This window comes from Prunus persica, chromosome G6, assembly GCF_000346465.2.
Source record: "Prunus persica cultivar Lovell chromosome G6, Prunus_persica_NCBIv2, whole genome shotgun sequence".
Taxonomy (NCBI): Eukaryota; Viridiplantae; Streptophyta; class Magnoliopsida; order Rosales; family Rosaceae; genus Prunus; species Prunus persica.
Genome location: NC_034014.1, coordinates 28,339,128 through 28,363,235, shown reverse-complemented (window position 1 = coordinate 28,363,235; position 24,108 = coordinate 28,339,128). Strand labels below are relative to the sequence as shown.

General features: G+C 35.9%; 4 protein-coding genes across 16 annotated transcripts; 2 read left to right on the top strand and 2 right to left on the bottom strand.

Annotated features, from left to right (window-relative positions):
* Positions 1,151-5,753, top strand: LOC18774786 (26S protease regulatory subunit 6A homolog). The gene is made up of 10 exons (XM_007205187.2): positions 1,151-1,420; positions 1,739-1,855; positions 3,240-3,347; positions 3,528-3,719; positions 3,801-3,992; positions 4,524-4,642; positions 4,780-4,867; positions 5,031-5,150; positions 5,236-5,376; positions 5,467-5,753. Exons 1-10 carry the CDS (start codon positions 1,304-1,306, stop codon positions 5,542-5,544), a joined length of 1,272 nt encoding a protein of 423 aa, XP_007205249.1. The 5' UTR covers positions 1,151-1,303; the 3' UTR covers positions 5,545-5,753.
* Positions 5,514-6,861, bottom strand: LOC18772219 (translationally-controlled tumor protein homolog). The gene is given in 5 exon segments (XM_020565908.1): positions 5,514-6,421; positions 6,543-6,595; positions 6,597-6,618; positions 6,620-6,684; positions 6,811-6,861. Coding segments are annotated over 5 exon segments (309 nt in total). The 3' UTR covers positions 5,514-6,303.
* LOC18772607 lies at positions 10,817-17,099 on the top strand. The gene is made up of 6 exons (XM_007205162.2): positions 10,817-11,346; positions 12,417-12,586; positions 13,840-13,898; positions 15,359-15,384; positions 15,487-15,877; positions 16,237-17,099. Exons 1-6 carry the CDS (start codon positions 11,166-11,168, stop codon positions 16,712-16,714), a joined length of 1,305 nt encoding a protein of 434 aa, XP_007205224.1. The 5' UTR covers positions 10,817-11,165; the 3' UTR covers positions 16,715-17,099.
* LOC18774258 (serine/arginine-rich splicing factor SR30) lies at positions 17,744-22,702 on the bottom strand. Of its 13 annotated transcripts, none has more exons than XR_002272066.1 (16): positions 22,560-22,702; positions 22,342-22,437; positions 21,983-22,048; positions 21,733-21,807; positions 21,507-21,615; positions 21,375-21,421; positions 21,170-21,227; positions 20,983-21,032; positions 20,852-20,908; positions 20,595-20,743; positions 20,435-20,512; positions 18,893-18,994; positions 18,533-18,786; positions 18,403-18,436; positions 18,203-18,276; positions 17,744-18,047 (listed from the first exon to the last, which is right to left on the bottom strand). XR_002272066.1 is itself a non-coding variant. In XM_007205591.2 (14 exons), the coding sequence occupies exons 2-14, from the start codon at positions 22,426-22,428 to the stop codon at positions 18,044-18,046; spliced, it is 888 nt and encodes a 295-aa protein (XP_007205653.1). In that variant the 5' UTR covers positions 22,429-22,437; positions 22,560-22,700; the 3' UTR covers positions 17,744-18,043. The 13 variants fall into 13 exon arrangements, 3 of the variants coding, with proteins under 3 accessions (XP_007205653.1, XP_020421731.1, XP_007205652.1); XR_002272073.1 differs by having other exon boundaries at positions 18,893-18,974; XR_002272069.1 differs by lacking the exon at positions 17,744-18,047 and having other exon boundaries at positions 18,201-18,276; positions 18,533-18,620; positions 18,709-18,786.

The following is a 24,108-nucleotide window of genomic DNA, read 5'->3' as shown; positions in this document are numbered from 1 at the left end:
CAGCCTCGCGTCATGCTGACGTCAGTGCGCCAGGTCCAAAGTGCGCTGCCACGTGTCGCCTCCCCAGCCTTCCGATCTGCTTCTCCAAATTAATCCAACGGCTGAGGCTTTTTTGGGCAATAAAAATATGAAAAAAAATCGTAAATTTTTTTAAAAAATTCTAAAAAATTCTGATATTTTTTTTCTATAAATACCTATCAATACCCTTCACTTTCAACACCAATCCTCATACATTTCATTATACTTCTACTATTATTCACTCTTTATTCAACATTTTCCTCTATACCTTATTTCCATTTTCAACATTTAAGTAAATGTCTTTGTCCTTTTACTTTAATTTATTTTTATATTACTCCATTTACTTAAGTTTACAATGTAAATAAGGAAGTACCCCCCATTTGGATTCAAATAAAAATACTAGAAAATCAAATTCCCACCAAATCAAAATATGAAAAATCGGTTTTAGTGCAAAATACGATTTAGGCTAAAAATGATGGCTCATTAAGTCAATATATACTTCATATTAAAATCCCATAAAATCAAGTTTTCTTATTTGATGTGTAAGGAATAAAAGCCGCCAAAAATTATCTTGAGAAAATAATTATTCCGAAAAACCATTTTTCATACTTAGCCAATATTGCACCTCCGCTAAAAAAATTATGGGTCCGCCCGTGTCTATAAATACCAACCAATACTCTTCACTTTTAACACCAAATCCTCATTTTTTTTTTTAATGAATACAACCAATACAACTAATAAAATAAAATCTTATCCGATATGAATAGTATTGACACGTAGGAACCCAAAAATCTTATCCGAAAATATTATCCAAATTAATTATTTAAGTAAAAAAAAGTTGTGAAAAAACAAAAAAATGAATAGTAATTGCCCTTGGCCATGGCAATGGGTGGAAACTCAAAATACTATTTGCAAGGGCAACCACTATTCACGTGAATAGTGGCTGCCCTAGCTCCCCCCTTGCCATGGCTAAGGGCAAATGGGTGGAGTTGCTCTTAGTGCCTATATATATATAAAGCAAAATTCACCTATTCCTTACTTAAATTTAGGAATTTGGATTACAACTCGACCGAAAAAAATAAGGCCGAAGGCCCAAGTTTGGGCCCAACAGTACACAAACAAAAACCTCTATTTTTTTTTTTTGGGTGCCAAAGAGAAAAAAGAACAAAAACCTTTTCTTTAAGAACAAGTAGAAGCATAAGCATTCTACTTGCTCCCTCTCTCTGAAATCTTTAGCTGAAAACTCTCTCGGTTTCGATAAAGAAAAGGAATTAATCGGAATCAGATGGCTACCGGTATGGTAGAAGATACGAGCTTCGAGGACGAGCAGCTGGCCGCCATGACCACCGAGGACATTATCAGAGCCACTCGCCTTCTTGATAACGAGATCCGAATACTCAAGGTTCCTTCTACTTGTATTACTCTAAGGAACTAGTATTTTGAGCGACTTAGGGTTTTTTTTTAATCGCTGTCCTATGACTTGTTTAGTTCCCAGAATCATCGATTATTTTCAGAATTAATATGAAAGAATTGACTTTGATTTTAGGGTTTCTGTGTAATTTTCTTATGATTTTATTTGTTTGGGAAATGATGCATTTTAAATATATTTCCATACGTTATTATATGCTTTTTAGTATGTGACTTTGTCTGAATTGGGGGTTTTGGATTTCAATATGTAAATGGTTGTGCGTTTTTCTGATATTGTTTTGTGGGATTGAAGGAAGAAATGCAAAGAACAAATTTGGAGTTGGATTCATACAAGGAGAAGATAAAGGAGAATCAGGAAAAGATTAAGCTTAATAAGCAGTTGCCTTACTTGGTAGGCAACATTGTTGAGGTAAGAATTTCTTGCTCATAATCTCAATTGTTTTCGTGGAAAAGTCTATACATAATTTTTTTTTTGGAGAATAGTGTTTATACTAAGTGCGCTCAATTGGAGAACTTGGTTCCTTCTGTTTGTCATCTCAACACAGCATTAATTGTAGTTGTATAATGAGTGTATGAAGATGTGAATTAAATCTTTAGTGTTCCTGAAACCAGACTTATTGTGGTCAATTTAGCTACTCTTTCGTTGGTCTTTCTAAATTATTATTATTATTTTTTGGAATAGAAACATTTTTATTCAAATTGAAAGGATAAAAAACAAGGACATTTAGAACACAGAAAAAAAAGAAAACACTAGCCGCTGAAACAGACACAAAGCCACTCAACACAGAACTGAAACAACCAAACATAAGACAGCCCCTTAAGATACTACAGCCAGTAGATTGTGCATAATTGTTGGATAGGATATATCCTTAAAAGCAAGGGAAGTTGATGCCCAAAGGGCAGCCCAAAACTTCACTCTATCCCATAACTCTACCACTCCCACTCCCTTATAATCCTCAAAGATTCTCCTGTTACATTCCAGCCATAGGTTCCAGACCACTGCCTGCATCTGACTGCCCCAAAGAATTTTAACTTTCTTTCCCCTTCCCAAAGCATCAAATCTGATGGAAAATGGAAAAAAGTTCAAAGCAGCCTTCCGGTATTGCCCACACTGTGTTAACATCCTTCAGTAACATCTCCCACAACTTTAGAGAGAAAGGGCAATGAAGGAGGAGATGGTCCACGCTCTCCCCTGCCTTATTACATAGAACACACCAGTGAGGGCTAAGGCACATATAGGGGCAGTGTCTCTGTAGTGTATCACCTGTATTTAGTTTTCCCAACACCGCTTGCCACACAAAGATCTTAACTTTCAGAGGAGTCTTGGCCTTCCAAATTTGAGCGTATGGAGAGAAAACCTCCCCCTCATCACTATTCTGAATATGAGAACACGGAGATTGACAGGAGAAAAAACAGGAGGGGTCAAGCTTCCATCTTCTCTTATTCAATTTGGAAGTGACCAACCTCACACCCTCCAATAAGTCCAGCAATCTAGCCACCTCCGCAATCTCCAATTCATTGAGATTCCTCCTGAAACCAAAATCCCAGCTGAGAGGGAACCCATCCAAGCCCATAAAAGAGAAAATATTGTGGTTTTGCTTCCTAGACAAATTGAAAAGTCTTGGAAACACCTCTTTCAAAACACCACCCCTGGTCTTTCTAAAATTATCGATATACTATATGGAGAACTTAAAGCTGTTGAGTTGATGTTAAGCTTTTGATGGCAAGTGAACTTCGTATTATTTTTTTTGTTAGTCTTAGGCTCTTATTGGATTTTTTATTTTCTTTTCTAGATTCTGGAAATGAACCCAGAAGACGAGGCTGAGGAGGATGGTGCAAATATTGATCTTGACTCACAAAGAAAGGGGAAGTGTGTTGTTTTGAAAACATCTACTCGCCAGGTAAGCCAGCTGAGTAATGTTTTATATATATTCTTTTATCTCAGTAGCAAAGCCAATGAGTGTGTTTACTTGTATCATTTATTTCTTTTCTTTAACAGCATTTTGATTTTATGATATGTGTTGATTATCATATTAGATGCATTGTTCACTAGCCGAATATGGGTTTTTGCTTTACTGCAGACTATCTTCCTGCCTGTTGTTGGGCTTGTTGATCCTGATAAGTTGAAGCCTGGTGATCTTGTTGGTGTGAACAAGGATAGTTACCTGATCTTGGATACTTTGCCATCAGAGTACGATTCTCGAGTAAAGGCTATGGAGGTCGACGAAAAACCGACTGAAGACTACAATGACATTGGAGGGCTGGAGAAGCAGGCAAGTTTCCAGATTTTAGGCATGCTCTGTTGAGTACCAAACATTTTGATGTTGTACCCTAATTTGTTTTTACTGTAACAGATTCAAGAACTGGTTGAGGCGATTGTTTTACCCATGACCCACAAAGAGCGGTTTCAGAAATTAGGGATTCGTCCACCAAAGGGAGTGCTATTGTATGGACCTCCTGGAACTGGTAAAACATTAATGGCTCGGGCTTGTGCTGCACAAACCAATGCTACTTTTCTGAAACTGGCAGGCCCACAACTGGTTCAGGTATAGAAAACTTTGATATAATTATTACTATTATCGTTTTCTTTTCATTGAATTCAAGGTTATATGCATGTACATGTTTAGCATGGGTCTCTGATTTTGAAACGATTTTGAGAATGCCTCTAATGCACTCTTTTCATAGTTTGATTATCTTCATTTTGGCTTAGCCTTTGTTTGTTCTCCATAATGCTGATCCTTTTGCTCAGATTAGAGAAGGAATCGTCTATTTCTTAAAATTATTTTGCATTAAAGGTTCCTACATCCTGAAGAATTGAATTATTTGTTTGTGAACTCTAGGTTTTCTGAGATATAAATCAGTTATTTCATAGATTTTCCTTTGTCTTACCTGTTTCTAATTAGGAGGAAATGATCCTTGTATCCTTTTTGGGAGAGTAAATGATCTCTGTATGACCTAGCTCTCTATGTTTAAATATGCTCAACTATTGTATTAGCAATCATTTTTTACGATGTTAGTGAACTCTAGATTTTCTAACTGGGTGCTTAATGAAGTAATCATACTTGGAGTTCATGTAGATGTTCATTGGGGATGGAGCAAAACTTGTTCGTGATGCCTTTCAGCTTGCAAAAGAGAAATCCCCCTGCATCATTTTCATAGACGAAATTGATGCAATTGGCACAAAGCGATTTGATAGGTATACTATATTTCCTCAGCAGCCATTTCTATGAATTATTTTCATATAGATAAGAAATATGTACTTGGATGTTGTTGCCCAATTTGATCACTGCATTCTTTCCTGATTGAAATTTATTCTCTCATTGTTGGTTACAGTGAAGTGAGTGGAGATAGGGAGGTGCAACGTACGATGCTTGAACTGCTTAATCAGCTTGATGGCTTTAGTAGCGATGACCGGATCAAGGTTTGTTTATCCTTGTTTGTAGTGCATTCACTTTTCCTTCAACTATGATTCACTTGGGAACTCTTAGTAGATGTTTCAGCCTTTTTACTTTCTGGGCATCTACTACTTAGAGAACGTCTGCTTTATTTTGGTAACATTACCAATTTCATTGACTTAATTGCAGGTGATAGCAGCAACAAATCGTGCTGACATCCTCGATCCTGCTCTTATGCGTTCTGGTCGGTTGGATCGTAAAATTGAGTTTCCACATCCCACGGAAGATGCAAGAGCTAGAATTCTGCAGGTTTGTCTTTTACAATGCCTTATGTTTTGTGATTACGTTTCCAGTTGGAAGCATTCTTATTAAAACCTTTTTGTTAATTTTGTAGATTCACTCGAGGAAGATGAATGTCCACCCAGATGTGAATTTTGAAGAATTAGCTCGGTCTACTGATGATTTCAACGGTGCACAACTAAAAGCAGTGTGTGTGGAGGCAGGCATGCTGGCTTTGCGTCGGGATGCAACTGAGGTTAGTTGCTCTCATCTTTATTTGTGTGGTATTCTTGAACCTGCAGTACGAAGTGTACTAATCATCAGTGTTGTTTTGGTTCTACTACAGGTCAACCACGAAGATTTTAATGAAGGTATCATTCAAGTTCAGGCGAAAAAGAAGGCGAGCCTAAACTATTACGCATAGAGTGGATGGGTTCTCAAAGGGTCTTCAAGCCTAGTACAAGTTCCAACTTTTAAGTTTGTGCACCAGAACCATACCCTCGTGTAATTTGATCTATTGACTTGTAGTAATTTGTGTTTGTTTTTATAACAGGTAATGGATAGACCACTGCACTTGAGCATTTTGCAGTGACACTTGAAAGTTAATCCAAATATGTCAAGACCTTTTTTCTCGATTTTTTTTTTTTTCGGTTAAAAAAATACCAGTTATGGTGAACCTTTTAAATAACATTCAAAACTAAGAAACTATAATAAAAATTTGTACATGTAGCAGCACCATTCAAAGGCAGGCGTGGTTCATCCTCTAAGAGAGAGTAGATGCGAAGATTTGGATCAAAGATCTTCGCCTGATAGTTCATTCTCAAGGAGTGAACAAGCTGCAATTGGGGGCATGAAGGGAAGAGCCTGTCCAAACATCACATGCCAGCAGATGTGGTCACCATCATAGGTACTGAAGATATTGTCTGGAGCGGTGGATAGATAGGACTACTAGTTGCTCGATCAGGAGCCTAGCTTTTTCTTGGGAGTAAAGTGAGGAGTCAATGAAGGTTTGCTTGTGGTTCTAATTGATAGGTGTTTGCAATGGGCTTTCGTCTCAGGCTCAGGTAGTTCAGTCTCCAGTGAAGTAGAGGGAGCCGAAGGCGAGCGCTTTCAATGCCTTATTGCCCTTGTCTGCTTCTTGAAGTGAATGTAGTGCTTGTAGAAAGTATCCTTTCTATTCTTATTAACACACTATTTCCTTCAAGCCATAGGCCAGGTAGATACATGTTGGGTCGGTGGCACCTTCCTTGTAGTATGCAAAAACAATGCTCCCATCATCATGCATGCTCTCCCCCACAAAACTGCCACAACAAACCAAACCCACAAACTCACGCAATCAATTAAATCTTAGATTAAAAGTAAGTAAACAAATTAACCAAATTGGTTGAATTAGCAGGCAGGTGGAGAAAAGAGAGCACATACAATTCGAGGTCGCTGAGTTTAGAGATCAAGAATTTGGTGGCCCCCTCAATATATATGCTTCTTGAAAAGCTCTTGGTGTCAACAACTTTATGTACCTCTTCGTGAATGTCACAAACTGCTTTTTGTCCATAGTTGGTTGCTCCTATTCATGACAAATATAGAGTATACCAGAATGAACCATTTTGTTTTAACTTTTAAGTAACTATATAGAAGAAAAACATGCTTGATTATCAAAATGATTAATGAGTAATTATCTAGCTTCACTCACCTGAAGCCTGAAGGTATCAACAATGTCAACAACCCAAAGAAAGAAGCTCATCACCTGACTCTAAGCATCATCATTTATCTAAAATAACTTGGCATCAACAACACAAATCCAAACCCAAGAGATTACCTGACACAATCAATAAATAAATGGTCGTTAATCTAAGCAATAAGATCTCCTCTAAGAACATTATTCCCAGTAAAATTGTAAAGGTGAAACTTTTTTCCATCAAAACTTATCCTAAAGTTCGTTTCAGAAATACTTTTCTATTCCCGTTTCATTGGCTTCCTAAGAAATAAAAAGAATAAGATAATGAAACGAAAATAGAGAAATTTTGCTCGAAGAGACCAAAAATTGTAACGAAAAAGAAAAGCATTGAGGCAGTTGGTCCGGATACACGAGCATGTTTACTTAGTTTTTTTTGCGTGACTTGGTTCAATTTATCAGAGCAACAGAGACTGTTTCGGAGCTCAGAGGCTGTGAGTATTTATAGATAAAATAGCGTAACGAAAGTGTAGCAGAAGTTGAGCTGCGACAGAATTACTAAAATTGGTTATTGTTTTCAATAGAATTGCGGTTGCTGTCCTTTCACTGTAAACTTGGTTTGACCAAGAGTCATCGAGGGAGCGGGCCCAAGATTCTCCCCTCGGTGTCAGGGAAAAGTTCCTGCACGATTCAATGTGGTTTTCCCTGGATCAGATGACGTTCTTTTGTAGGCCCCACATGCAGTACTCTTCTGGACTGATCATAGCCGTTGCTTGCACCATGTTACAATCGATGACGTGACTTGGGCTTGCTGATGCGACATATGAGGGGCCCCACCTTGGCTCAAAAATCATGACGGTGCAGGGTGATAATAATCTTTTTCTTCTTTTTCTGGTGAAAATATATGCCTTTCTTTTACTACTTGTTGCTGGTACTACAAATATATGATTGATAGAATTCCCCAAAAACAAAAGTTGATTAGAAGTCCTTGCTAACGTTTTTTTTATTTGATTTCTACCAAACAAAAATAATGCTCACAAAACAAGTGTTATACTTAGGCTATATGGATTTTGGAATGATAAATATGTCTAAATTATTAATTTTGGGAGGGTGCAATAAATATATTCTCTCTTATTCGAACGATTCGAACGTTATTATAGTGTGGAGATATGTATTTTTTACTATTCTTCCATATTTACAAGAGCGGAACTATTAAGATATTGTACTAGGCTTTAGTTTGGTACTAAGTTTCACTTTAGGCTTTAGTTTGGTGCTAAGTTTTAAAAAAAAATTGCAGTACAATTAAATATTAGCTTACTACCTCATAGCCACACATAGTAGATTTTTTTTTCTCAGCCAACAGAAAGGTACAAGGCCAGACAAACATAACTTACAAAAAAATTATTTATTTATTTATTTTTTAAACATTAGAACATAAAATAACACAACTTGCACTTTTTTTCCTGCTCCATTATTGTTTGTCGTTGGTCAAACTCAAATACAACATTAATATATTAGAACATCATTAAATCAATGGTGCCAATCTCTTCCCCAATTTGTATGCAATCAACTCACCTTTATTTCTCAAGTTTCTGATATTTATTCATTGGTTGTTTGTTTGCTAATTAATTGACTCCAATTTTTTTTTAGGACCTTTCCTATTGAAAGGGACAATAGCATATTAAACTCACACACACAATACGAATGCTAAGACTTGAACCCAGAACTTTCTTGATGGAGTAAATACTTCAAACCACTACACTAGTGCGTCCTTTGCATTGACTCCAATTTTTAGTTCCACTGATTTGTGTTTTTTTTTTTTTGGAGTTGGTTGTACTTATTTGTGTTAGCATTTGAAAAATGAATTACTAAAATTAACTAGACTATAGGCCTCGTTTGCATTTAGTTATGTTATTTTCGAGCTTTAAGGCCCCAAATCAAAAAATAAAATTTAAACAATTTGAATCATTATATATTATATTATAGAAGAAGTCAAGAAAAAAAAAAAAGCCATTGCATGTTTATAATCGTGTCAATACGGACCTTTGCAAAGAAGAAATATATATATTTGTTCACATATTCTTATTTTTACAATATAACAAATTAAAAATTTTTGAGGGGGTCATTTTTTTTTTTTTTTCGCTTTTGGTGTAGGTCCAACCAATCAATGAAACTCACCCTGTTTTATTGCTCAAATTCTTTTAACTTCTTGTATTTTGTTACTTATCAAAGGATGAGAGAGATAGGAAAAAGTGAACAGTACAACGTGAATGGTGATAGATAAGTTTTTCTCCAATGGATGATGTTGGAGAAGATCGAGTTAAAAAAAACTAATGAAACTGTTTAGAAAAGTAGACTAAGAATATAAACAAATGGCACCGAATATTCGTGGCACGCGGACTGAGATGTTCCCATTACTTAGTCAATGAAAGCTGAGTGGGATAAGAATAAAGGCCTGCAATAGAACGCACATGATCATTGTAAACCTTGACCATCTAGTTGGGAATCGGTTTTCAGACCGTCCATATGATATCATCAAATATATAAACATAAAAGAAGGCTACCATCCAATTATGTTTGGATCTTGAACACCACCATTCTCCTTTTGTAAAGTTTTACAAAATCTGAAGGAGAAAAGCCAGTGGGAATAAATAGAAGACGAATGTTCGTGAATTTTGCCAAAAACAGTTGTTCACACACTCAGTTTATGAGTAATAAAATAACAGTCACTCACGCGCATGTAAACGGCTATTTGTCATAATTTGCCAAAGAAGGATTATGCTCCACAAGTGGGACATGGAATGCAATTCAGCATGACCCCATTAACTTTTCTGACTCTACAAGCTAGGACAGATTTTTGAAGGTTCATGGAGATAATGCAGAGACAACAGAGAGATAATTACTGTCTTTTGGGTTCTTGTTATAGTGCTTTTCAGTTTTTATGATTGCCTTTTCTTTTTGACATATGCGTAGCACATAGCAGGAGAAAACCAAACGCGTGTTGTTTTTGGGCGTTTTTGTTAAAAAGCAATTGAACAACGCGTGTTATGACCAAACCCACTTAGCAATTGCAGGATTTGTCGATGCATGCAAGTAAACACACAATGACTACAAGATACCAGGAAATTAGGTACTAATACGGTCAAAATTTCAGGGTTGGCATTGTCTTTTTCGTTTATTTATTTTGAAAATTTCATTGAGAATTTTACTTTTTATCAATTCATTTCCAATCATGAAGACCGTCACCTAAATCTGTGGGGTTGGTTTTTAGTTTTTATTTTAATAAAAAAAATATTAGTTGGAAAAATCCAACACATGACCGAAAGAAATGCTTTTAACAATTGAAAAAAGTCAGAAACATAAAATTACGTGTTAATAAACGAATGAAAAATTATGAACTAGAATTGATTCTAATACTGAAATCGGAAATGTAAATAATTCCAATACATATTTAAGGTAAATATCAACATAGGCTAGAAACTCATTGCAAAGTGTGCGATGATTACTATGTCATCCTTAATTCTCTTAGCATATGAGTAAATTTGCATACGTGCCAATCATTTTCAATCAACAGTATTATACCAAAAAATACACATTGATCAAATAGAGTGCAAACTCACAGGGAAGCCTTGCTTTATTTTGAAACTTGCATTTTAGGCAATGCATTAATTGTGATTGAGTTGGAAAAAAGTAGCAAGGAAAAAAGTGACTTGTACTTGTATAGCAGTAGCATCTTCCTAACTTAAAGCTCAAGAAAATTTATAAACATTTAAAAATGGGAACCGACCCGACAAACCGAGTCACAATACTGAAAATTTCCCCTTTTTGGGTCCCATTACCAAAACTTTCTCTAACCCGAGAAAATAGAAACAAAATCTTATCTAACACAAAAAAATAAAAAAAAATAAAAAAATAAATGGGAAAGCGTTTGAGACAAACAACAACGTCGTCAACAAAAATCAAACTGCAGGGAAATCTCGAAACTCAATCACAGCCGTTGATCTGGCTCATTTTGGACAGCGGTTATTGCGCCCACCTTAACCAAAGTCCACCATCCAACGGCCCGAAACACACGACTCAGAGATAGAGAGGTCGAGCGACAGAAAAGAAGAGATTTATCGATTGATTGTCCATCAAATTTTTTTTTCCTGCACATCCAAGAACTCCATCTCTGACGACTGACCGTCTCCTCGTCTCTGCTTCGATCCTAACGACGTCGTCTCGTTTCTTCGTAATTACCAAACCATACGTTGTGTTCCCGCCGGATTTACTTCGTCTCGTCTTTTTTTGCGCGGTTGAGGAAGAGAGAGAAAAACCGCTAGACGCCGGCCAAACGGAATTTAGGGTTTTGAGGGCTCGATTTTGGGGTTTCTATGGGGCTCGGAAGCGATGAAGAGGTCGTCGTTGAAGACAGCGATGGTGTTGGTGGTGGCGGTGGTTGTGGAGGCAAGTCGTACGGAGGCTCTGTCTCCTGCTCGATTTGCCTTGAAGTCGTCGCCGATAATGGGGACAGATCTTGGGCCAAGCTGCAATGTGGGCATCAATTTCATCTAGGTGAGTCAAAATTGAATCTTATTTGGGTTGAAATTTTCATTTTTCCGGGTTGCAACAACAGAGATCCGGGTTCAATTTTGGTTTCTGATTTGGAAATTCTGTTGGATATTGGTTTCTCTGGTAGTGGGCTCTTTGATTGGTTAAGAAATAGAAGAAAGTTCAGAAATTGAAACTGAATTATGCCTTTGCTTAGTTCAATTAAAGCTTTGGTTTTATTGGGTTGTCATTACTTGCCCCTGTTCTGAAATTACAGAAGTACGTGTATTATCCATTTTATGTCCATCATTAATCGGTTTCTTTGATAAAGATATGATGATTATATCTTTCTTGCGGAATCATGTAGTTTGATTTCTACATTTTGATTTGTTGTAGATGTTTGATTCAATAGATTGAACCAAATTTTGTACTGAAATTTGCAAAATTTGATATATAAAAAATTATAGATATTGGGATGCTTGAATTGGGATATAAACATTGGTCAGTCAAAAAGAATTATCGTTTTGCAAGAGGCCCTCTTGAAATGTTTTATCTCTTCAAACTAGTGGAGGGCACTGGAAGTGACTTTAGTTGGAGATTTGGAATCTCTATGAGCCATACGAAGTGAAATATATATAACAGGTTGCCATACTCCCATTGTCAAAAGTGCGGCGTTGATACCCTTGGCCTGGTCTCTTAATCTAAGTCTACGGTATTGAGGGATTATAATGTCAAATTTACTCTGAGGTTCAATAGATCAGTCTTCAGATCACTTTTCAGAAAATTTGTCCAGAGTTTTAACTTATTCCAAATACACAAATCGTTTGATCTTGCAGCCGAAATTTGGACATTCCCAATAGGGATTTCCTTTGGTAGCTTGGTCCTAGGCTTGAAAAGCCTTATGTGAGTCCGCTTGAGCCATGCCATCTGAGTTTTTTTTTTTTATAGGCCAGTTGCCTTCTAGTGCTGATTGATTTTACTTGCACATTAAATCTGAGACATAGTTCTTTGAAGGACATAAGTTTAGTTATGCCTTTTCAGCAAGATGATGCACAGCTTTCATGGTCCTTGATTATTTTTTATGATCCTTTCAGATTGCATTGGTTCAGCCTTCAATATAAAGGGGGCAATGCAATGCCCTAATTGTCGGAAGATCGAGAAAGGTCAATGGCTTTATGCTAATGGATACCGTTCAATTCAAGAATTTGGCGTGGATGACTGGACCCATGATGAAGATCTTTATGATCTTGGTTACTCTGAAATGGTAAATAACAATCTCTTGAATTTTAACTTCTATTTTTTAGTTTCTTTTTTTATTTATGATCAATTTTTGATTTTTGCAGTCAAAATGCAAAGCTTTTCTTTTTATGATTTTTATATGCTGACACTATAATTATAACCCTTTGTTCATGCTTAGAAACGTCTCTGTGGTTTCAACCTACTTGTGACAAATATTAAAATCGTAAACAATATAGTTAACTAACAAAACAGAGTCAATAGTACACAAAAAAAGGATTACTGCTTCAAAGGCTAGGATAACTCATTCCTTATTAAAGGTGGTGGATGAGTGTATTCCCTTTCAAGCCGAAGGTCATGCTTCTAGATTTGCTTAATATCGATATGTAATTTATTATAAAAAATTCCTATTTTAAAGCTTTACACAAGTAGACCTAGCTGACTTGCTTGAGAGCCTTATTGCTACTCGTAACACATAGTCAGAATCTCAATTTTCTCCCTTGCTAGTGGTGAACACTCACCTCAGCTTATAGGTAAGTTACTTTGTGCCTGGGGATAAAAATATTTAGCTTGACCATTAACATTTCAACATGGCTGGTATCAATTTTTTTGTCAAATGTGATGTGAAGTTAACGAGGCTATTTAGGAGCAAACTCTCAAATTTGTTAAATAGGCAGAACACAGTAAGCTTACAGTTATTGAGAAGAGCCTGAACTGATTGAGGTAATATTTTATTGTACAGTGCTATCAATAGAAGATCTAATTGAAGGTTCATTTTCAAATGTGCGAAGTGTTATCTATATCAGTTATGAAGGCCTTCCTTTGCCTTCAAATCTGGAAAGGAACAAAGAGGAATCGAAGAGAACCAAAGCCTCATATTTTTAGTTGTCTTTTTAATTTCTTCCCGTTACATTAAATTGAAGAGCGGAACGTTATTGAAGATTAGATTGACGAATATTTCTAAGAAGAGCCTAACTAGAATCCTCCATATTGAAGTAGTGGTGCCACATGAAGCATTTGCATATTGCTGTCATTTATTTCCTTTCACAAGTAGCTTCCCAATAATCTTAAGGAGGACAACCTAATATCCTTCTGCATGTTATTCTCTGTTGAATGGATTAAAAAAAAAATAGAAGTGACATGTTTTGATGCTGAACTTCTATATCTTGTGTGTGTATGGATAAAGACTTAGATTGACTGATGTGCTCTATAGACTACTGTTTAACAGAATCTTGTTCGCCATTTTGATATTTTTGTTTGGTATACAAATGCTTTTTGCAGTCCTTTGGTGTTCACTGGTGTCCATTTGGTAGCTTAGCACGACTTCCTTCATCATTTGAGTAAGTGATCTCGTTTGCTACACTTCATGCTTAAACTTATTTTGGTTCTAGTTCTTCTGTAATTAGCTTTTAGTTTATTGGGTTCAAAATACAACTAGTTTACATAGGATCATTAGAAAACTGATCTATTTTGAACTATGTCAAGAGCTTGACGAAATGGAAATTGAGTTGAGATATAGGTTTAGATGGGGATTCGAGATCCCGACCCACATCTTGACTCACATATTGACCACAACTAATCTTTTCAAGTTTAAAGCGGGTTAAAAATCTAAACTTTTAGAAAAAGGGTTAGTTTTCAAACGGATCTATGCAAACGGTGTCTTTTATGAAGGAACCTTAGTTGTCTTTTCTTTTCTTGGCCAAAGTGTTTTGACCCTCACGTGTTCTTTTATGTTTGTTAAATTTGCAAGTTTGAATAAAAAAAACATTCATATGGATCTTTGCAATAAATTGTTCCTCCTGGTATGTGCAAGGAGAGGATATCTTCACAAAGGAACCCAAAGTAACCATAAAGAGTTGGAAAGCAGTTGCATGTGGCTAACTGGATTTTATTCTGCCATCTTCTTTTTACCACTCCATTTCATCTCTCAATAAGTTTACTTAAGAGTTTGCTGTTAATTTTGCACATTGGTTGGGTTGAGCAAAACATGTAGAATCAGTGTTTTGACGGAAAGTATCAGTGCCAATGGATCTTTGGTTTCCTGGGAACCCTTATTGATTGCACACTTTTGGGTGCAGTTACGTTTTCCTGGGAAGTAACAAGAAAGCACTGAGCAGAATCATCTGGCTATTGTGCCAATATGTAAAGATAGTTTTTTATTTTCTTTTTCCTCCGTGCTGTTTTTCTCATATTTGTTATAGTATCTTATTTCTTCTCCTACAGTCGCAATTACTTATGGTTACTCTATATTTATTTTTTTCTTCCTTTCTTCCCAAATGTTTTGAAGTTTCAGCAAAAAGAGAATTTGGGATTTGTTCTTTCTAGAAAGTCTTATCGACTCTGACATAAGCATTGGTATTAGAAATAGTTTTGTTCATTTTAATGTTTGTTTATTGATTAAATAAAATTAACTTAAACTTTTAACTAATTGACAAACTTTTACCAAATATTTAAACAAATCGTATAACATAAATGACATGAACATATGAATATATTATAACATGTACAGTCTTTAAAAAGTTTTCAGAAAATAACCAGCAACTTTAAAAGAAGACCAGCCATAGGGTGAGGGTGTGGTAGGAGCAGAGGATATGAGTTTCTATTTTTGAATTTCAAGGTTAACTTTTTTCAGAAAAGATGGCAAGACTATCAAAACAATTTTAGAGTTTAAATTTAATTGCCTCTAATGAACTCTATGATGTTGCAAGCAGACTTTTGTTTTTTTAAATTTTTTGTTGCTATTTATGTGCAATATTTTCTCCTCCTGTGTGTTAAACTTTTTCTTTTTTACAATTAACAGGGAAGGGGAGTTCTCGCCAACTTCATGTAAGACCTTTTGCTTTTCATTTAACTTGTGATATTCTATTGTAGTTTGGCAGAGGTTAGCCTATAATGTGTAACATTTATAGGAGTAATGTTGCAATGCAGATCATGATTTACTTGGACAACATGCCATCTTTGCTGAGCATACAGCTGTATCATCTGCTGGTCATCCTTGCCCATATATTGCTTACTTTGGGCCAATTCACCCGTCATCCTCAAACTCCAGTGGAAGTGTGTCAGAAGCTTCCAACTTTAACCATCATTGGAGTGGCACATCAGTACCTAGTGAAATACCAAACTCCTATGCTTTTCCTGCCATGGATCTTCATTATCACAGTTGGGAGCACCATTCCCCGCCTCCATTTTCTACAACCAACAATCATATTGGTGGCGCTGAGCAGGGTTCAATTCCATCTGTTACTCAAAGATCTGCTAGGCCGAGTTCAGATTTACCAAGATCAGGATCTTTTATGCACCCATTCCTTGTTGGTCACAGGTATGCCTTGACAAAATTTGAAGGTGCTTTTCAGACTGTTTTCATCCTTCATTTACTGTAATGGAAGCAATATTAATTGCTTATTAGAATGTTTTAGATGTATCACACACGCAATGTGTGTGAAGATTACAAAGAGAAAATGGGCTATGTGAGATAAGAGTGGATTGGTTGGATGTGGGCTGATATATACCATATCGATCCTTGGTTTCAAAATCTATTATTGGAATTGTTTGGATGAGAATTTGCATTACACATATATATAGGTATCATGTTTATTGAAGCATTAAGTATTTAATGCGATTTTTTTATATTAATCACATGAATCCTTGAGACGTTAACATGGGGAATTCTTCGTGCAGTTCTAGTGCTAGAGCTGGCAGCTCTGTCACGTCTTCAATGATTCCTCCTTATCCAGGCAGCAATGCCCGGGCCCGTGACAGAGTCCAAGCTCTCCAGGCATACTATCAACAACAACAACCTAGTAATTCACCAACCATGCGGACACCCATAATTCAAGGAGCCCGAAGATCCAGCAGTCAAAGAGGCGTGGCTCAAGTAGGGCCAGTGGCTTCATCATCGGATCAAAATGGTGGTTTCTATTTTTTCCCCTCTGGCTCATCAGGTCGTAATTATCAAGAAGCTGAAAATCCTTTACCTAATCGTTTTCATGCATGGGAAAGAGATCACTTGCCTTCATTCTCGATGAATCAGGTTGACCGAGACCAAGGTTGGGCTGCTGTTCACCAGGGTGGCAGTGGGTCAGACTCAGCGATGAGAGGGAACAGCTTCCGGCAAAGGCATGGGTCCGAGAGGACACCTTCACAAAATCGGTCATAGGCCTTTCTCGTTATCCTTGTTTTGGTGAAGCAAACTACCACTACTATAACTGAAATCAAAAGTTATGTATGCTTGAAAAACGATAATATTATAATGCTTGGTGTCTAGTCATGACCTGACAGACTCCAAAAAATACTGTGGCGTGGCTCTGAAAATGATCTTTGCAGCCACATGGTGGTGTGATGGACTTAAGCTTCCTCTAGTTTCTTCGCCTTGAGGATATGAAATAAGATCTCGTTTTGGATGTGGCAAAGCTAGAAATTGAGCACTGTGACGACCCACAAAAACGCAATTCTTCGGGATAAAGTAAACAGTGGGTCATTTATTTATGTCCAAAAACATATTCCTCAAATGCAAATGCTTATGCGTGGTTTTTAACTTTTGAACAATTATTGGTATACAAGAACTCAAATCTTTCCCAATTTTTCTGACTAGTGCTCGTCTTCTTTTGAACTTTTAAACCCGCACCACACACATAAATGATTTTTCGTAAGTTTTTACATTCAACATACTCCCGAGTCAACTCCCATATACGATGTAGAATGTTCCCAGAACTAAAAAACACTCGTTTTACCAAGGAAAATTTGACGTGGTGTTTTCTGGTTTTCATTTATAGAAAACCAAAATATGCATGTTAATGCCTTCATCAACCCAATGGGTTCAAGAAAAATAAACCAAGTCTTTGGAAGCAACAACATGACTTCTAAATAGAATATCCATTCCATCTCAACCCAAGAACAAACTGATCCTGATTCCTCAAATGTTTTCGTGGTCTGACTGGACTCTGGCGCAGCACTACTTTGATGTAGCTTGATGATTACATACTCACTGACCTATACTAATTAGATTAAGCTACCTATGTGGGAATCTTTCTACCCAACTACGTTTTTCATATGTATAAACCTGTTATACGCTTTTCAAATTGAGCTAATAACTTCGTTCATGAACTCACACGGGCTAGCGAACTTCTTATTTCTTAACTCACTGCTGTCAAGTTTTGGATGGAGACCAATGCAGGATCAGAACAGAGACAAAGAAAAAAGTAAAATGATTTAATTTAATACAAGACTGAACATCAACCGCAAGCGCTGCATATATCCCACTTCAAAAGCAAAAAGTAAAATGGTTTTAATTTAATACATCATATTATCTTCAAACTAACCATTTCATAGATGCAATACTAGGCCATCCAATGAAGGTCCTAATCAAAATGTCTAGAACACTACATCAAGTTACTGATTTCCCTATCGTGTCCCCAAAGAAAAAGCACTAGAAAGTTGTACTTAATAGCGCTATCTCTGGAGTCAATGGCGTGGCTTCGTTTAGATCTCACCTGCAAATTACAACCATAGTTAGTACCTAAAATGCTATTACTTTGCTGCTATTTGATAAAAAATGCAGAGACAGATATATAACATCTATTCTATGATGGTGATCCTGAGAAAGGAAAAGAATTGATAACAATCATTAGAAACAAAAGGAAAGTACCTTGCAGAAGGTGAAAGCGACCGGGATAAGCTTCTGGATCTTGACTTGGATCTGCTCAGAGTCCTGGGACTAGCCTGCATTCAGTTGTAGAAGACTATTCAGGAGCATAATAATGGAATGCATTATATATGAGGTTCACTTTGTTTTTCCATTGCTCTTTTAAATTCAAGAAGAGATGAAAGAGTGTAAACAAAACTTACAGAAGAAACTGGAGACCTAGATCTTGTCCGAGATCTGCAATAATTTCCAATAACCCAAATCAATATTCAAAGGCATTATTCTCTACTTCGGACCCAAAGGCCCTGACACCACTTTCAAGGGCAGACTTACCATAATTAGACGGGAAGAAAACAGTAAAAATTATAAACCTTTAGCCCAGATGCTCTACACCCAGCATCCCATGATCTTTCCGGCAGATCTTAGAAATATAAAACAACCAATGTAGTAAGAAATTAAAATACCAGCATCGAACATCTAATCCTAGATGAAAGGAGGAGAAAATTCACTCATCCTTATCGCAAGTTAGTGAATGTAGTAGTTTTGAGCTTTATGTGTCCGCACCGCTGATTTGTGGTTTTTGGTAGCTATAGCACGTGTCCAACATAAATCCAACTTTAGAATTCAAACTCATTAGAATTACTTCCATTGAGACCATGTTTTCAGAGGTGCTCATCAATAAAGTGGCGTTACCTCAACTAAGAGTTGCAGGCATGAGCACCACATCCCATCAAGTTCCTAACATCCAGTCCCCAGATCTCCACAAAAGCCAGATCTAGCAAGAAAGAAGGCAACCTTCATAAACAGATTAGGATAACCGGCTAACCTGATAACCCTTCTTAATTTCCCCTTACACCATCGAAAAATTCGGAAAAATGGTTTTGTATACCAAGTTTGAGAAGTGGTTAAAAGAGAGTTTCAAAAAGACGTCGTAGTACGAATCCCCATGTTGGAAAAAACTGGAAATATGGCACATAAGAATTTGAAATAGATAATACACAATTCTCAAATTCTTTTTCCAAAAACATACTCAGATTGTTTTAAAGAGAAAAAGAGACGAGACACAACAAACTCACATTCTCTTTAATGAAAAAAACATACTCAGAATTTTTTTTTAAGTGAAACAGATATGAAACACTAGGATCCCTGCAGAACAAAATCTAAAGGATTCAAAATTTGAACTGTAACAAACACACGGGTAAGGGTAATAGGATGGTGTTAGTGAGAACTGTTCCAAGCCAACTAAACGGTTTAATATACTGAAGGTCATCTGACAATCTGCTCAGCTTGAAAGTTGTAACCTCATAAAATTAAAAGGGCTGTGCAATGCTAAAACATGCATTGAATAGCTAAAAACCCAAATATTCAAAATTTTCCAAATAGGAAAAGGATCTGACTAACAAATTCGATGAGGTGCATGCCCAAGCCAGAATCTACTAACAAAATCAAAATACGGAACACAAAGATCCCAAAGGAAAAGTCTTAATTAACTTCTCAAGGGCATGAATACATGTTCAATTTATTTGTTGAGGAGGCTTGTTTAGAAAGTAACTTCCAAGATTTAGAAATTGGAACACATCATGAGGGAAACCATGTTATGACATACTGGATAATGTAATTTCAAGATTTCAGAACATGCATAAATGCAAAACAACTCTAGATTTCTTCTCACTAGTAAACACAGAAAGAAGAATTACCTATATAATTTCCATCCATAATCACATAGATGAAAAAAAGAAGAAAAAAGAACCAGAAAAGAAGAACAGAGAACTCAAGCCAGATAAGAGTGGAGAAGCAATAAAGCAAAAGCCAACCACTTGGGGTGATGCAGATGCACGTTTGAATGAGTAGCCAGAGCCTATTTTTGTCAATTATTAGAAGTGGAAGCCTATATGAAGATATAAGCCAGAGTTCAATGATGAGCAAATCTTAGGGTTATGGATGTCAATAGACATAATAGCCAACTACCAGAAAAAAGGAAAGTAAATGTAGGAGAAATAATAACTTAATTATCAGAAAATCCACTAGGTAATTCAATTACTAGAAGAAAGGTAAGCAAGAGGTAGAAAACATTCAAACAACAATTTAACAATGAGAAGCTCAATTTTTAAACAAAAAGAAATATCATGAGGAATTGTTTGTGTGCTAAACCTGAAATCCTCATGAAAATACAGGGAATTTGTACATCTATACCCATGAATAAAAGTTCAGAACTTTAACGTAGCATGTCCATACCTTGCGCGGGAACGTGAGACAGACCTTGGATAAGATACTGATGGAGAGCAGTGCAAATATTTTGCCTCCGGTGATATGCTGCAACAAGAGAATCTTTGTCAAAATTGCACTGGGAAAAAGCAAAATTGCTAAGTAATGTTGCCAAAAAACCATTATGCACCTTCTGATTCGGCCACCATAGCTATAGCTGCGACTGCGGCTTTGACTTCTCGACGTATATGGACTACGACTGGGGCTTCTAGAGTAGCTCCGTCTCATGTCATAACTAGGGCTTCTGGAATAGCTACGTCTAGAATCATATTCCTTCACCTGTACATAGCAGATAAAATCCAAAATGAATACAAAAGTGGAAACTCGGACTCAGCACAGTGTGTACATCATAGTATACACAATTACAAGTCAAACTGAAAAAAATACCCGTATGTAAGCCCGAGAAAAAGCATTTTTGAATTCAGAGTCATCAAGTTTCCGGATCTGTAGAGCAAATCAAATCAGACTCTTTCAAAAGAACAACACATTTGTATCATCTTGTCAGTATTTTAACTTACAGCATATCTCATATCGTCATAGTTTGTGTAGTCTACAATTCCCGTCATGCCTACGAGAATATTGTAATAAAAACTATTAAAATCAATAAACATACAACTTCAATATGATAAAAGTACACAAAAGGGAAATTCCAAGGTCCAAGATGACTATGGAATGAAAAAGGAGAATACAACTTAATCAACTCACCACCCTGATCACGGAACACTTGGGAGAAACAGACATCTCCAGCTCGACGCATGTGGTCCTGATAATTGAATACATATAATTAGTAGTTAACATTCATTTGTTAAAACATTTTAAGTAGCTCTAGCCTTTAAATACTTTAATGCAATGCCATAAAACAAGTGTATTGGAAGAGCTCACATATACAGAATAAAAGTATATTTCTTACTTTCAGATCCTGCCATGAAGCAGAAGGAGGCAATCCAGTGACCAGTACTGCAAAATGAAGTGACATATTATAAATTAACTAAATTTAACCCAAAAAAAAATGCTACAAAATAGTGTTGAAGTTGATACATACCACGATAGTCAGAGCGCCGGGAAGCTCCACGGCTACTGCTACTATGACTGTAACTGCTGTATCGATCCATTGACGATGAGTGTCCTCGTCCACCATGCGCTAGTTCAACCTACAAAGCAAGATGAAAACAAACATATTTAAGAGAGACTACGATAATAAGCATTAAGTAGGGATACTAGCATAGATAATACGCAATAGAAGAAGTCAATATACAAGTATGACTAACCCGTAATCGATACCCATCAAAGTTGTACCCATCCCGGCCATAAATTGCATCATCAGCATCTCGAGCATCTTCAAACTGCAATTAAGCATCGAAATCGAAAGTATTACAAAAGTTTCAACCAACGAAAGCAAAACATAAGTAACCAATTCACCAACATTGAATTGCAACGGTTAGCAAGATGAAACTTCAAATGCAGAGATTATGCGAACAAAATCATAATCTCCTGCATATAAAAAAGATTCAAAATTACCTCAATAAAAGCATAACCTGGTGGTCTCGGCGGGACTTTGAGATCAATGTCGACGATGGGCCCGTACTGCAATTATATAGAAAGATCAAAGGCAGTTAGCAAATAACATAATGCAAGCAGCTTAAACCAACTAATTCGCAGCAACAGTAAGGGGAAGCAAATTGTCCATCTTACTTGGAAACAGATTGGTTACAGAGGAAAAGTTAATATTTACACATAACTATATCAAATTAATCAATAAGAAAAAACTCGCAGAAAGAAAGTATATTTCAATAAATTTTTGTGAAAGAAAAACTTAAAAAATAAATAATAAAAAAAATATATAAGAAAAGAAAAAAAGAAAAAGAAAAAAGAGAGACCTTCATGAACAAATCTTCAATTTCTCTCATACGAATATCCCCAGGCAGATTGCCGACGTAGATAGTGCGACTCGATCGGCTACTCATCTTTCCCCTCTGAAAAACACAGCCAAAATTACCATACCACAAATAAAAAAATAAAAAAACCAAACTTTAAAATTAAAATACAACGAATAGTTTTCTTATTCATGAATTTCTTAGACAAATATAGGCCTTACCTTAAAACTTCACAGAGATTGCAGGAGAGAGAGAGAGAGAGAGAGAGAGGAGTTAATGGGTCAGTGAATTCTCTTCTTTCTGATAGAGTTGGTAGCTTCTGGAAGGGTTAGTGAGGACGGGGCTCGACTATGGGCGGGTTGCGGTCTAATGCTTCCAGTACTTTTCTAATTACGTGGCGCTACATCAACGTGCGGGGTAAAATGGGAAGTTTGGAGATAATTGGAGAATTTAGGAATTTGACTTGTAGATTTTCGTGCGTGCACGAGATGCATGTATGTTCTTTCACCATCACTGTCACGTGACACGTACGGATCTCATAGTTTGTAAATACAAATTTAAGGTTTTCTTGTTCATTTGTTTATTTATCTATTCACATATATATATATATAATAGAAAATTGTGAAATATTAAAAAATATCTTTAAATAATGTAAATATTAAAAATTAAATGAGAATAATATAATTAATTTATATTTTTCTTATTAAAAATTAAAATTAAATAATGAGTTCTATTTTTATAAAACACAACTATTCATTTTATTTTTTTAATTTAAAAATAAAAAGTAAAAAATTGCTTATGGTCGCTATAAGTATAACCTATCAAATTTGACAATATAATAAGTACAAAATTTAAAAAATAAAAAATAGCCTATGGTCACTATAACCTGTAAAATTTGACAATATAATAGTCATAAATTAATAAATAAAAAAATACATGATACCTTCATAAAATTTGAGAATACAGAATTAAGGGTGGGCACGGTTCGGTTTGAATCGGTTTTTGCCTCAAATTAGAACAAATCCGGTACTATTTATCCGGTTTGATTCGGTTCGATTTTAATAAAAAAAATTTCAAAAACTGTCCGGTTTGGTTTGAACCGGTTTCGGTTCGGCTTTGAACCGGATTATAAAAATTATTTTTTAATATTATTTTTTAATACAATTCTCAACTGAAATATTTTTTTTTACTTGAAAATTAACAAATTATTCAATTTTATATAAAAAATAAATATTAAAGTGAGAAAAGAGAGATATTTTGACATTGAACTTGGATAAATATTAGGTTTTTTTTTTAGTGAAATTAAAAATATAGCATTAAATATAAATATATATTAAAATTATATATTTTTTTAGTTTCACCGGCTCGATTTTTGAAGACGTGGAATCAGATCCGGAACCGGTCCAAACCGGTCCGGTTCTGTTTTTGACCGGTTTTTGACTTTTTGATCAACTCGGTTTTTTTTCGGTTTGATTCGGTGCGGTTCGGCTCGAATTTTCGGTTCGCCGGTTTGAGTGCCCACCCCTAGTAATAATAGACCCATATTGTAATCAATATTCAAATTAATTAGACAAATGTATGTCTTCACCCTTTTTTATTTTTATTTTTATTTTTTATAAGCGATATTTTATTTTAATTTAATCTAAATTACGAAAAGGGATATTCGAATACGGATGCAAAGTCGAGCATGTGTCGAGGCCTAGTAAGACCAAGCAAGTCATCCCCTAATAAAGAGCTAACCCAAATAGGAGCCTCATTAAAGAAGTAAAT